Consider the following 15,054-nt stretch of genomic DNA (forward strand, 5'->3'; position numbering starts at 1 on the left):
GCCCTTACACTGGTCACAGGACTTTGTCATTAGTTTAGAAGTGGTTTCCCCTGGGCTTCTGGTGATGCAACTTAGGAAATGGCTGCCTAGTTTTTTGTACTGCACGTCGGTTGGGTATTTCCCCCCCTAAATTCAAGTATTTATTCTGAGCATTATAATAACTTACGTAAAAAATGGAAAAGGGGAAAATAGGAAAAGGTCGCGGAGCTACAACAACAGCCAATAACAAGACCGCAGAAGATATAATCGTCAATGAACCTGAAATGGCTAATGCTAGCGCAAATAAGATAGCAGCAGCAAAAGAACCCTCATTTCGTGAGGTGATGAAGGAGGAATTGCGCGAGGCGCTCAGAGGCTTACGAGAGGAACTTCGAGAAGATGTAAGAAAATAACTAAATGAGTTCAAGAAGGACATTAACCAGAAACTGGAAGAAAACTAATTAGAACTTCACAGCATATCTACAAGAATGGGGGATGCAGAACAGCGCATTGGGGAAACGGACACATGGAACTTCGCAGTCAAGGAAACACTTGAACAGTCACTGAAAAGCCAACACACACTACAGGAAAAAGTGACAGAACTCAAAGGTTTCTCACGTCGAAACAACATTAGACTTTATAACGTAGTAGAGGGCGGAGAAAAAGACTCTATGCCCAACTTCGTGGAGGGTCTATTCAAGGACATACTTGAAGACAACACTGACCTGGGAATCGAGAGCGCTCTGGCCTCAAAACCCCCCAGCGGCGCCCCACCAAGATCCATAGTAGTACGGTTCCAAAAATTCTCAGTCAAAGAGAAAGTCTTACATGCAACCTGGAAAAAGCCAGTTAACTTCCAAGGCCAACGAGTGTTCTTTGATCATGACTACACGGGAGAGATACTGGAAAGAATACACCCCCATTAAGAAAGCACTTAAAGAGAAGGGTATTCGCTTCCAAACACCATACCTGGCAAAAATGCGGGTATTTCTGGAAAATGGCCCGGTTACATACGAGCATGCAGACGAGGCGGCTGAGGACCTGAAGTCAAGGGGCTTCCCAGCGGAGTATACCACCAGGAGAAGGGCGACATCACCAGCGGAAAGACTCGAGCAGGCTCTCCCATGGATCGTTGTCGACAAGCAGGGTCATGGAGAAAGAGGGAAACCATCTCGGCGAGAGGACGTTTACATCCGAGAGAGACTCAGGCATTTCCAACGGGAAGATGAAAGACACTGAATCGGATTTAACAGAATTAATAGTTACCGCGAGCTGTTAAGACTTTGGGTTGTTACGGTTGACATTGCAATAGGTAAAATATCTCCCCTATGTTCCCCCAATGCTGAACAAGGGTGAGTAGCCAAAAGCATGTGTTCTTTATGAACACACTAAGTAGCGTCACGTTAATAACATATATATTAGCTAAGGATTAATGACACATTGACAATGGGGCGACAGAAGGGCATATCAAGGGGAGGATTCATGATATGCACGTATGACCGATATAGTTTTCACTTGTAATTAACCGATGTGTATAAGCGGCGAAATAGGCGTCCTTATTATTTTCGGTTCCACCAGGTCTTGTTTGTGACAACATCACGTATTTTCATATCTGAGCGAGGGGTCCATCCTGCGGACAGGCTCATCCCCTCAAACCCCAGAGGCAAGAGACAGTCCTCTGACATGGGAGTCCAAATACCAAACTATTTTCCCACTTTGGTTTACTTTATTATCATTCTTGATTTTTCGTTCATTTTTAGGTTCATGATAAGCAGGCAGATATGGTGCACAGGTTTATTTATTTATATCGATGCATCATCGGGAATTTAAGGTCATAAGTCTCAATGTAAACGGACTGGGGAGTGCCATCAAGAGAAGTAAGGTAATAGCAAAGATGAAACGGGAGAGAGTTGACATACTATTCTGGCAGGAAACTCACTTATCCACACCTGAACATGAGAAACTCAAGAAAATGGGATATAGGAACACTTTTTTCCCTTCTTACAAAATGGGTAGAAGGGGAGTTGCAATCTTGATCCCAAATTCAGTTAATTTTGAGTTTGTCAGAAATAAAAGACAAGGAGGGTAGATTTATACTTGTTAAATGTAAACTGGATAACAAGGAAGTTACATTATTTAATGTATACGCACCCCCAGGGAGTGACATGGTCTTCTACGGGATGGTGTTTGATTTAATTGCCACAGAAACCACTGGCACTCTTATCTGTGGAGGGGATTTTAACGCAATTCTAAACTCAAAATTGGACAGCACAAATCAAAATAGGAAAATGAGCCTAGTTGCCAAAAAGATCAATAGGAGACTGCAGGATCTAGGACTGCTCGATGTACGGCGTGACACCCACAAGACCGATAAGGAATATACTTTTTACTCAGCCCGCCACACTGAATACTCCAGGTTAGACTACTTTTTTATGTACAGTGCAGATAGACACAGGCTTAAGGGTTGTAGGATCGGGCAGAGCGACTTATCAGATCATAATGGAGTTTACCTTACTCTACACCTTGATAGCAAACCAAGAAATACTATATGGAGACTTAATACAAGCAAGCTGAATGATACAGCATTCAAGGAATCAATAAAGACAGAATTGAACATCTGGAGAATAATGATAATGGGGAAGTATCTCCTGCTACATTGTGGGATGTAGCTAAGGCAGTTATTAGAGGAAAGATCATAGCCACATCATCTCTCAAGAAAAAGATCAAAGCACAGAAACTGCTGAAATTACAGGAAACCCTAAGAAACTTAGAACGATCTCATAGTCAATACAAAGACCCTCTTATATTACGAGAGATCCAAAAGGTAAAACAGGAAATTGACCAGATTTATAGAGAAGAAGTAGAGAAAAAGCTTAGGTTCCTGAAACAACGATATTATGAAGCAGGCTCAAAGGCAACCAAATTACTAGCATGGAGACTCAGGAAACAACAAGCACAGAATACCATTTTCAAAATAAAAGACCCCAAAACAAAAAAGATCACATGCAAATTAGATGAAATACAGAATGCATTTGAATCATATTACACAAATCTGTACAAGCAACCAGAGAAGGCAGATGCACAGACAATAGAGCACTTTTTGAACTCACTTGATCTCCCCTCAATTGGGACAGACCAAAATGATAGACTAACTTTAGAAATATCCACCGAAGAAATTAATAAAGCAATATCTCAACAAAAAGTCAAGTCTCCAGGCACTGATGGCTTCCCTTCAGAATGGTTCAAGACCTTCAGAGAACAACTAACAACTCTACTTAAGGCCTGTTTTAACTGGACTCTGAGGGAGGGGGGTCTCCCACCGTCATGGAGAGAGGCCATCATATCTGTAATCCCAAAAGAGGGTAAAGATAAGAAAGAATGCAGTTCATATAGACCTATCGCAATTCTTAACACAGATTATAAACTATATGCATCAATAATAGCCAAAAGAATGGAGAACATAATCCCAGAATTGGTTGACGGAGATCAAACTGGTTTCATACAAAATAGGCAGACACAGGACAATATAAGGAGAACACTACATGTCATGGACCACATTACTCAGAATAAGACAAGTGCAATATTAATCAGTCTAGATGCAGATAAAGCATTTGATTCAGTGGGATGGGATTACCTATTCCAAGTTATGGAAAGATTTGGTTTCAACAAAGAAGTGATACATTGCATCAAAACACTGTATTCGTGTCCGACCGCTAGAATAAAGATAAATGGACATTTGACACGAACGATAAAATTAGAGCGAGGGGCAAGACAAGGCTGTAATCTTTCACCCACGCTCTTCTCCTTGTACCTCAAACCATTAGCACAGGCAATAAGACAGGACCCAACCTTAGAGGGAATAACAATAAGAGGCAGTGAACATAAGATATGTATGCTGATGACGTTCTGTTATTCCTTAAAGACCCAGGCGCAAGTGTACCTACAGTGGGGAGAACAAGTATTTGATACACTGCCGATTTTGCAAGTTTTCTTACTTACAAAGCATGTAGAGGTCTGTAATTTTTATCATAGGTACACTTCAACTGTGAGAGACGGAATCTAGAAAATCACATTGTATGATTTTTAAGTAATTTGCCTTTTATTGCATGACATAAGTATTTGATCACCTACCAACCAGTAAGAATTCCGGCTCTCACAGACCTGTTAGTTTTTCTTTAAGAAGCCCTCCTGTTCACCACTCATTACCTGTATTAACTGCACCTGTTTGAACTCGTTACCTGTATAAAAGACACCTGTCCACACACTCAATCAAACAGACTCCAACCTCTCCACAATGGCCAAGACCAGAGAGCTGTGTAAGGACATCAGGGATAAAATTGTAGACCTGCACAAGGCTGGGATGGGCTACAGGACAATAGGCAAGCAGCTTGGTGAGAAGGCAACAACTGTTGGTGCAATTATTAGAAAATGGAAGAAGTTGAAGATGACGGTCAATCACCCTCGGTCTGGGGCTCCATGCAAGATCTCACCTCGTGGGGCATCAATGATCATGAGGAAGGTGAGGGATCAGCCCAGAACTACACGGCAGGACCTGGTCAATGACCCGAAGAGAGCTGGGACCACAGTCTCAAAGAAAACCATTAGTAACACACTACGCCGTCATGGATTAAAATCCTGCAGCGCACGCAAGGTCCCCCTGCTCAAGCCAGCGCATGTCCAGGCCCGTCTGAAGTTTGCCAATGACCATCTGGATGATTCAGAGGAGGAATGAGAGAAGGTCATGTGGTCTGATGAGACAAAAATATAGCTTTTTGGTCTAAACTCCACTCGCTGTGTTTGGAGGAAGAAGAAGGATGAGTACAACCCCAAGAACACCATCCCAACCGTGAAGCATGGAGGTGGAAACATCATTCTTTGGGGATGCTTTTCTGCAAAGGGGACAGGACGACTGCACCGTATTGAGGGGAAGATGGATGGGGCCATGTATCGCGAGATCTTGGCCAACAACCTCCTTCCCTCAGTAAGAGCATTGAAGATGGGTCGTGGCTGGTTCTTCCAGCATGACAACGACCCGAAACACACAGCCAGGGCAACTAAGGAGTGGCTCCGTAAGAAGCATCTCAAGGTCCTGGAGTGGCCTAGCCAGTCTCCAGACCTGAACCCAATAGAACATCTTTGGAGGGAGCTGAAAGTCCGTATTGCCCAGCGACAGCCCCGAAACCTGAAGGATCTGGAGAAGGTCTGTATGGAGGAGTGGGCCAAAATCCCTGCTGCAGTGTGTGCAAACCTGGTCAAGAACTACAGGAAATGTATATACTCTGTAATTGCAAACAAAGGTTTCTGTACCAGATATTAAGTTCTGCTTTTCTGATGTATCAAATACTTATGTCATGCAATACAATGCAAATTATTTACTTAAAAATCATACAATGTGATTTTCTGGATTTTTTAGATTCCGTCTCTCACAGTTGAAGTGTACCTATGATAAAAATTACAGACCTCTACATGCTTTGTAAGTAGGAAAATCTGCAAAATCGGCAGTGTATCAAATACTTGTTCTCCCCACTGTAGATTGATGGATGTTTTACAAACATTTGGAACATATTCAGGGTATGTGCTTAACGTACACAAGACCCAAGCCCTAGTATATAATTATACCCCACAGGAAGAGCTGAAGAGTAGGTATAACTTCACCTGGACCTCTTCATCCATTAAATATCTTGGAGTATATCTACCAAAAGATACACCCAAACTTTATTGCATGAATTACGATCACATCAACAAGAAAATATATGATGGCCTAGACAGGTGGAATTCACTTCCCTTAGATCTTAGTAGTAGAATTGAAACAATCAAAATGAACATCCTGCCGAGGTTACTGTATTTGTTCCAATCGCTGCCTGTAGAAATCCTGCCTAAACAGTTTAGGGATAAACGGATATCAAGGTTTATCTGGAACAGTAAGAGACCAAGAACTAGATATACAACATTACAATTACCAAAAAACGGTGTGGGTATGGCCTTACCAAACCTAAAAGATTATTATGTGTCAGCCCAATTGAGACCTCTGGTGTGTTGGTGCAATTCAGAATACGAATCCAAAGACATCGAGACTACTTTGACAGAGATACCCATACAGTCAGTTTTGGGAATTACAATAGACAAAATCAGTGGATTAATTTCTCTCTGAAGACATGGTTTAGGGTAGTTAAGCAAAATAATTTAGACAGAGAGATCAAACTGCTGAGTTGGCCCGAATACGACCCCAGCTTCATCCCTGCAACTCAGGACAGCAGATTTAAATGATGGACGCAGAAAGGCATCACATCATTCAGTACAATTATAAGGAATGGGAACCTAGATAACTTCCAGGACCTAAGTAAAAACATGGCTTGGATAAACAAGATTTTTACAGATACCTACAAGTTCAACACTATTTCTTAAGGGAGATAAAAGGGACTGACCCTCAAGCACCTCCAAAATTAATCCAAGTATTCACTAACGCATATAACTTGGAGGAACAAAAAAATGATTTCAAATCTCTAATTGGGTATTCAATCATCAAAGAAACATTCTACAAACTATATTAAACAGAAATGGGAGGAGGAACTTAACATTGAAATAACTGATGAAACATGGTTGAACATATTAGAGACTCAACAAAGCTCCACCAACTCAAGGTCATGGAGAGAATTCTGTTGGAAGAATGTTATACGTTTCTTCATAACACCTAAACTGAAATCAAAACAGACTGGCTCCCTACACCCTTGTTGGAGAGAATGCGGGCTATTGAGGGTGGATCACTCTCATATCTTTTGGACTTGCCCCGCAATCGAAACTTACTGGGGAGAAATAAGATCTAACATCGAAAAAATAATGGGATTTCACATAGAACAAACATTAATTTCTTTGTACTTGGGTGAAATACCTGATAACTTACACAATAGAGAAAAGTACTTATTGAAGGTCCTACTGACAGCCAGTAAAAGGCTATCACTAGGAAATGGCTACAAAAAGACCCTCCCACAGTGACACAATGGATAGACATTGAAATACACACAGAAATACACCACATGGAGCGTATGACCTTTGTTTTAGAACTCAACAGGCGAGAGGTCAAGAATCCTGGGAAAAATGAGTTTCGTACTTGGAAAAGGTCTAATTCAAAGATGTCAATGTAACTAATATGATGATATGATGATGAAGGTATGACGTGCACTGTAACTAATATGATGATGAAGGTATCATCACTGTAACTGCCAGATCTTTTTTGTTGTTCTTTTATTTGACTTTATTTGTGCTTTCTGTGTGTTCCTACAATAAAAACAAAGTATAAAAACAAAAAAAGAAGTGGTTTTCCCTGTGGTGAAGTCGGAGGTTCTGACTAGGTCCTCGTGTGGGAGTGATGCTGAACTGGAGTAGTACCCACCACAACTATTTTCCACTGTCTGAACAGACCAACTTGTTTTCACTGAGTTGCACGGATGTTCACTGGGGGGGTTCATGTTATTGTCCAGGTGAGGCTAAGCTTTACTCTTCCCTTGACACTAATAGGTAACTGGTGAAAATACGGCCCCAGACTCCAGGCTCCTGCCCTGGCCTGAGCGAAGAACACTTGGGGACAGAGCTGTGTCTCTCCCTGTCACAACCCTGGACACACCAACCTGTACACCAACATGACCGATGTGGCGATAGTGAAGGAGGGATGGCTGCACAAAAGAGGTGAGTGGGTTTGGACCATTTCCCTGTATCAACAGATGCTTTACTTCTTATTTTATCACAACATGTGCATGACTGCTGACCAAGCTAGCAGCTCTAACTGTGTGGTGTGGCTCTGTGGTGGACGTGATCCTGTTTGGACGAGGAGGCATTCCTCAGATACCTGCTGACTGAGCGGCTGTGTGTGTGTGTGTACACGCGCCTCAAAGCTGGGGCTATAGCTCCCCCCCACACAGGGCAAAAGGGAATCTTCCAGCACAGAGAGGGATCAGGGGTGTGGTCCCGGGGACAGGGACACGGGCTCAGGAGACAGACAGGGGAACATGTCACTAGGGGCCAGATTCAGACTCAGGAAATGTACGCCTTTCCTATGCACTTCTCTGGAGTTGGTATTCAGACTTACCTTATGCAGGTGTGTAACGGGCTTTGCAGGCGTGGTTCCCTTGCACTTGCTGAATACATTTAATTCAACTGCTGAAAACCCTCCCACTTGCTGGCCAACAGTTTTTCTCGTGGAGTTTTCATTCATTAGGGTTCTCAGTACATTTCTCTAAAGCCATCCCATTACATTTAGTGTACCTCTATTTAATTAGAATTTTCTCGACAGACTATATGGAGAGAACTGTTCAGAATATTAGGGATCAATTCAATAAAGCCATGTAAATACACGCATGTTCTTCTCCTTTTCAGCACTGCTTGTTAGTAGAGGTCGACCGATTATGATTTTTCAACGCCGATACCGATTTGGAGGACTTAAAAAAGCCGATACCGATTAATCGGCCGATTTTTTTTTATTTTTTTATTTTTATTTTTTTTATTTTTTTTATAAATGTATTTTATTTATTTGTAATAATGACAATTACAATAATACTGAATGAACACTTATTTTAACTTAATATAATACATAAATAAAATTAATTTAGCCTCAAATAAATAATGAAACATGTTCAATTTGGTTTAAATAATGCAAAAACAGTGTTGGAGAAGAAAGTAAACGTGCAATATGTGCCATGTAAGAAAGCTAACGTTTAAGTTCCTTGCTCAGAACATGAGAACATATGAAAGCTGGTGGTTACTTTTTAACATGAGTCTTCAATATTCCCAGGTAAGAAGTTTTAGGTTGTAGTTATTATAGGAATTATAGGACTATTTCTCTCTATACCATTTGTATTTCATATACCTTTGACTATTGGATGTTCTTATAGGCACTTTAGTATTGCCAGTGTAACAGTATAGCTTCCGTCCCTCTCCTTGCTCCTACCTGGGCTCGAACCAGGAACACATCGACAACAGCCACCCCAAGCAGCGTTACCCATGCAGAGCAAGGGGAACAACCACTCCAACAATCAGAGCGAGTGACATTTGAAACGCTATTAGCGCGCACCCCGCTAACTAGCTAGCCATTTCACATCGGTTACACCAGCCTAATCTCGGGAGTTGATAGGCTTGAAGTCATAAACAGCAGAGCTGCTGGCAAAAACGCACGAAAGTGCTGTTTGAATGAATGCTTACGAGCCTGCTGGTGCCTACCATCGCTCAGTCAGACTGCTCTATCAAATCATAGACTTAATTATAACATAATAACACACAGAAATACGAGCCTTAGGTCATTCATCTGGTCAAGTCCGGAAACTATCATTTCGAAAACAAAACATTTATTCTTTCAGTGAAATACGGAACCGTTCCGTATTTTATCTAACGGGTGGCATCCATAAGTCTAAATATTCCTGTTACATTGCACAACCTTCAATGTTATGTCATAATTATGTAAAAATCTGGCAAATTAGTTCGCAACGAGCCAGGCGGCCCAAACTGTTGCATATACCCTGACTCTGCGTGCAATGAACGCAAGAGAAGTGACACAATTTCACCTGGTTAATATTGCCTGCTAACCTGGATTTCTTTTAGCTAAATATGCAGGTTTAAAAATATATACTTCTGTGTATTGAGTTTAAGAAAGGCATTGATGTTTATGGTTAGGTACAGTCGTGCAAAGATTCTGCTTTTTTCACAAATGCGCTTTTGTTAAATCATCCCCCGTTTGGCGAAGTTGGCTGTCTTTGTTAGGAAGAAATAGTCTTCACACAGTTCGCAACGAGCCAGGCGGCCCAAACTGCTGAATATACCCTGACTCTGTTGCAAGAGAATTGACACAAAGAAATTCATGTTAGCAGGCAATATTAACAAAATATGTAGGTTTAAAAAATATATACTTGTGTATTGATTTTAAGACAGGCATTGATGTTTATGGTTAGGTTTCTTTTTCGCGAATGCGCACCGCATCGATTATATGCAACGCAGGACACACTAGATAAACTAGTAATATCATCAACCATGTGTAGTTAACTAGTGATTATGATTGATTGATTGTTATAAGATTAGTTTAATGCTAGCTAGCAACTTACCTTGGCTTCTTACTGCATTTGCGTAACAGGCAGGCTCCTCGGAGTGCAATGAGAGGCAGGTGGTTAGAGCGTTGGACTAGTTAACCGTAAGGTTGCAAGATTGAATCCCCGAGCTGACAAGGTAAAAATCTGTCGTTCTGCCCCTGAACAAGGCAGTTAACCCACCGTTCCTAGGCCGTCATTGAAAATAAGAATGTGTTCTTAACTGACTTGCCTAGTTAAATAAAGGTGTACATTTTTTTTAAATCGCACGCTTAAATTCAAGGTCAGAATATGCATAGAGAGAAAAGTGCATAAAACGGGAATTATGTTCCATTTACATGCGCTTAACTCGGGTCGGAATTCCCCCCTAGGAGAGGAGAGTCCCAGAGGCTGTAAGCCAGGGAACAGCATGCTACGCAGTCTGCTCTCCCTGAGGCCTCAGCAGGAACACAACAGGGCCCTGTGTCGTAACATAGTCACCCGAGGCAAGCTTCGCAGGCTGACCCAGGCCCATGCACACTGATGCAACCCCTGACGATGCTTCCCTGGGGTGGAGAGAGCAACACTAGGTACTACTGACTTGTCGTTTCAGTACTACTGACTTCTCGTTTACATAAAACAACAATGTAATCAATATCTGACACCCTTGGATTCTTGGGGCATGTCCAGAGGTTGAGGAACACAGTCCGATGCCTTCAGATGTAAGATATGTTGTCTGGATAACCAGAGGCAATATATGAAAAACCAAACAAGGAGACAAATAACAAGGAAAGATTAAACAGCATTTGCCTTGTTGGAAGTATATGGACCAAAGTTCATCATTTAGAGTTCTGATTAATAACAAATGTTAGCTAAGGAGGGTCTTTCTAAGGGTGTCTCGTTCTTCTGACCGGGTTAATTTTTTTTACATCATGCATGTGATTTTAACATCTTTACCTCACTGTTGACACACTTGGTAAGTTGGCATACAGTATGTCTATTTCCGCTATTCCTTGCCAGAGTGATAAGGAAGCGGGGAGGTTTCTGAAAGATTGCCAGCGTAAAATGTCAAATAGTGACAGGTGAGGGGAAATACAAACTCCTTGAGCTAAAGTCACATCTTAACCTTGAATTATTGAAGAACAAAGAAAATATACAAACAAACAAGCCTTCAGGAATAGTGAGTTGGCATGCTGTCATACCCTAGCAGCTGTGCCCGGTGAAATGTCACCCAGAGCAACTCTGTTTTGATTGGAGGGCGTCTGCCTGCTTGCTGCCTGTTACTTGACAGAACGGATTTTAATGTCACGTCACTGTCACCCCGTCTCTGCCCCAGTGCCACAGCACAGAAGGTGAGTATGCAGTAACGAGCTTCTGCTGGCCATCACCATTAGCCAGCCGCCCTTTTTCTGTGAACCTTTTAGTTTGATCTGAATCTCTAACCCTACCACTACCATGTCTTATGATAGCACTGTTTAATATTGTGGACTGCAGTCACAGGACAATGCAGGACTGATGTCTACAACTCATTACAGTGTATGTTTGATGGCACGTGATTGAGGCAGGCTTCTGCAGCATTCTGAAGGGACTTCCAGGTAGGTGGCAGTGCTGTTGACTGTGGCTTGCCCAGTGCCCCAGAAATGCCATTTAATGACGTGCTATCGGGACTACATTCTATGCTCCAGACACGGCCACGGAGTGGAGCAGCTCAGGTCTAGCCTTGCTGGGAACTGAGAACATCCACACCACCCTTAACCCTCCTAACCCTGATTCCTGTTTGATTCATCGTTTGGACACGTGACTGTAAGCCAGTTTTGTAGTTCCCTTTTGCTGCCAGACAATGTCAGAGTAAAGAAAGTAGATTCCAGCCAGTCTAAGCCACAGAACGGCCAGAGTGTTCTGTTCTGTATCTTTGTTCCAGATGGGCCCAGCTCAGTCGGGTGATCCCCAACATCAGACCACACCTTCCCACTCCATCAGCCTTCCCACTCCATCAGCCTTCCCACTCCATCAGCCTTCCCTCTTCATCAGCCTTCCCACTACATCATTGGCATATGTCATTATTTTACATTTTTAGTCTGACAATCATTTCTGTTGTCATTCATCTGACAATTGATGACTCCCATTGAAAAACCACTGGCTCCATCCAGGATTTTGGGACACAATCTCAATGTGGCCATACCCTAATCTGTAAATCAGGGGTCCCCAACTAGCGGCCTTTGAGTCAAATTTGGCCCGCGGGTGGTTTTATTTAGCAAAAAAAAATTTTTTTGTTGAATTTTCATTTTTGTTCATAAGACTGTAAAAATACCAGGAAACCAGCTCCAAGTGATTTTTAATTTTGGAACTCTATTCCCAAATATTTCCACACATAATAGAGATGTATGTGATCGTGTACAAATAATAATAAATAATTAATTTGATTTATATAGTGCTGTTCTACCAACTGAGGTACACAACACGCTTTACAAAGTGGTGGGAAACTCACCTCATCCACCAGCAATGTGTAGCACCCACCTCAGTGATGCACGGTGACCATTTTTGTGCCAGAACGCTCACCACACATCAGGTGGAGAGGTGAGGAGTGATATATGCCAATTAGGAATGAAGGGGGATGATTAGCTGGCCATGTTGGGGGAATTTAGCTACTCCTACAATAATTGCAATGGGATTTTGAATGAGTCAGGACAACAGTTTTAATGTCCCATCCGAAAGACTGCACCCTACTCAAGGCAATGTAATTAAGGTTTGAAATTATTTTGTAAAAATATTTGTTTTGTAATGTTCCGGACCCCAGATCATCCGCTCAAGAAAATAATTGGCCCACGGCTGAATCTAGTTGATGATCCCTGCTGTAAATGTTTTGGATCTCCTTGACACCAACCAAACAGTTTACATTATACCTCTAGTGGTGGCTACATTCAAGGGCTCTTCTAAAGCCTATTTGTCTAAAGTTTCCATCAAAGGTGGAGTGCATCATCCAACATCAAAGAGGCAGATTGCAGGTTCTCTAGATTCCATGTGAGCACCGTGGCCAATAACTCAGTGAAGTGTAACAGAACTGTGCTCGTTATCCCTCTCTCTTCCAGGCAGCCCTTGTTCATTGGACTCATTTGCTCTCTGACAAGTATAAAGAGCTGACCCCCTCATTAGGCTAACGAAGGCCACAACAACTGTTGAATTTGGGTAGCACGCTCAGCTGGCTCGGAGGCGAGAGCAGAGGGAGGGAGCGAGGAAGCAGAGAGGAGAGGAACGAGAGCTGCAGCACACAGGTTTTTATGATGTTCCCAGAACATCATCACTGTGTGCAGTCCGTTACTCACTTACCCAGCCTTCCTCAGAAGCAGGGTGTTCGGTTTAATCTCTGTGTCACACTGACTGGGTTGATGCTTATTGGATGTGATCCATGGAGTAAATCATGACTGGACACCTGCGAGTCACAACACCATTATCCCAGAAACCCTAGACCCACTCCAATTTGCATACCGCATCAACAGATCCACAGATGACGCAATTTTCTATTGCACTCCACACTGCCCTTTCGCACCTGGACAAAAGGAATACCTATGTGAGAATGCTATTCATTGACGACAGCTCCGCTTTCAACACCATAGTGCCCTCAGAGGTCATCACTAAGCTAAGGACCCTGGGACTAAACACCTCCCTCTGCAACTGGAGCCTGGACTTCCTGACGGCCTGCCCCCAGGTGGTAAGGGATAGGTAACAGCACATCTGCCACACTGATCCTCAACACGGGGGCCCCTCAGGGGTGCGTGCTCAGTCCCTTCCTGTACTCACTGTTCACTCATGACTGCACGGCCAGGCACGACTCCAACACCATCCTTAAGTTTGCTGATGACACAAAAGTGGTAGGCCTGATCACTGACAACGATGTGACAGCCTATGAGGTCAGAGACCTGACCGTGTGGTGCAAGGACAACAACCTCTCCATCAATGTGATCAAGACAAAGCAGATGATTGTGGACTACAGGAAAAGGAGGACCGAGCACGCCCCCATTCTCATCAATGGGGCTGTAGTGGAGCAGGTTGAGAGGTTCAATTTCCTTGGTGTCCACATCACCAACAAACTATCATGGTCCAAACACACCAAGACAGTCGTGAAGAGGACACGACAAAACCTATTCCCCCCCCTCAGGTTACTGAAAAGATTTGGCATGGGTCCTCAGATCCTCAAAAGGTTCTACAGCTGCAATATTGAGAACATCCTGACTGGTTGCATCACTGTCAGAGGAAGGCCCTAAAAATTGTCAAAGACTCCAGCCACCCTAGTCATAGACTGTTCCCTCTGCTACCGCACGGCAAGCGATACTGGAGTACCAAGTCTAGGTCCCAGAGGCTTCTAAACGTCTACCCCCAAGCCATAAGACTCCTGAACAGCTAATCAAATGGCTACCCAGACTATTTGCATTTCCCCCCCCCCCCCCCCCCTCCCTTATACGCTGCTGCTTCTCTCTTATCTATGCATAGTCGCTTTAATAGCTCTACCTACATGTACATATTACCTCAACCCCGGTGCCCCCGCACATTGACTCTGTACCGGTACCCCCTGTATATAGCCCCGTTATTGTTATTTACTGCTGCTCTTTAATTAGTTGTTATTCTTATCTCTTTCTTTAAAAAAAAATATGTTTTTAGATATTTTCTTAACTGCATTGTTGGGTAAGGGCTTGTAAGTTATCATTTCACTGTAAGGTCTACACCCCAGCTAGCACAGTGGAACTAGGCCGATTCCGGCTGAGAGTTGGGGCACTCGGCTGTAGGTCAGACTCGGCCGACGTCATGTAGCCAGAGTCTGGGCCGCCTTTTGCAGTATTACTTATGGCTAGGATTCCGGGACTGAGATCTGGCCCAAATGTATTATTTGGGTCTCGGGCCGATTAGGGCTACACTCTGGCAGATGATTACACTGGCTGCTTTATGTAATTAACTTTTCATAATTTCATTTTTTCATTTTCCTCATTTTTTCTGTTATCAGAAAATACAATTAACATTTTAAAGAAATTCTTTA

General features: G+C 42.8%; 1 protein-coding gene across 1 annotated transcript in view; it reads left to right on the forward strand.

The window, feature by feature from the left end:
* Positions 1–15,054, forward strand: part of LOC120023179 (RAC-alpha serine/threonine-protein kinase-like) — a 51,753-nt gene that overhangs the window by 9,291 nt on the left and 27,408 nt on the right. Inside the window, exon 2 of the mRNA XM_038967201.1 lies at positions 7,495–7,662. Coding sequence (XP_038823129.1) covers positions 7,617–7,662 — 46 coding nt within the window. The 5' untranslated portion in view covers positions 7,495–7,616. The remainder of the gene's footprint in view (positions 1–7,494; positions 7,663–15,054) is intronic.

Source organism: Salvelinus namaycush, chromosome 28 (assembly GCF_016432855.1).
Source record: "Salvelinus namaycush isolate Seneca chromosome 28, SaNama_1.0, whole genome shotgun sequence".
In the NCBI taxonomy this organism is placed as follows: Eukaryota; Metazoa; Chordata; class Actinopteri; order Salmoniformes; family Salmonidae; genus Salvelinus; species Salvelinus namaycush.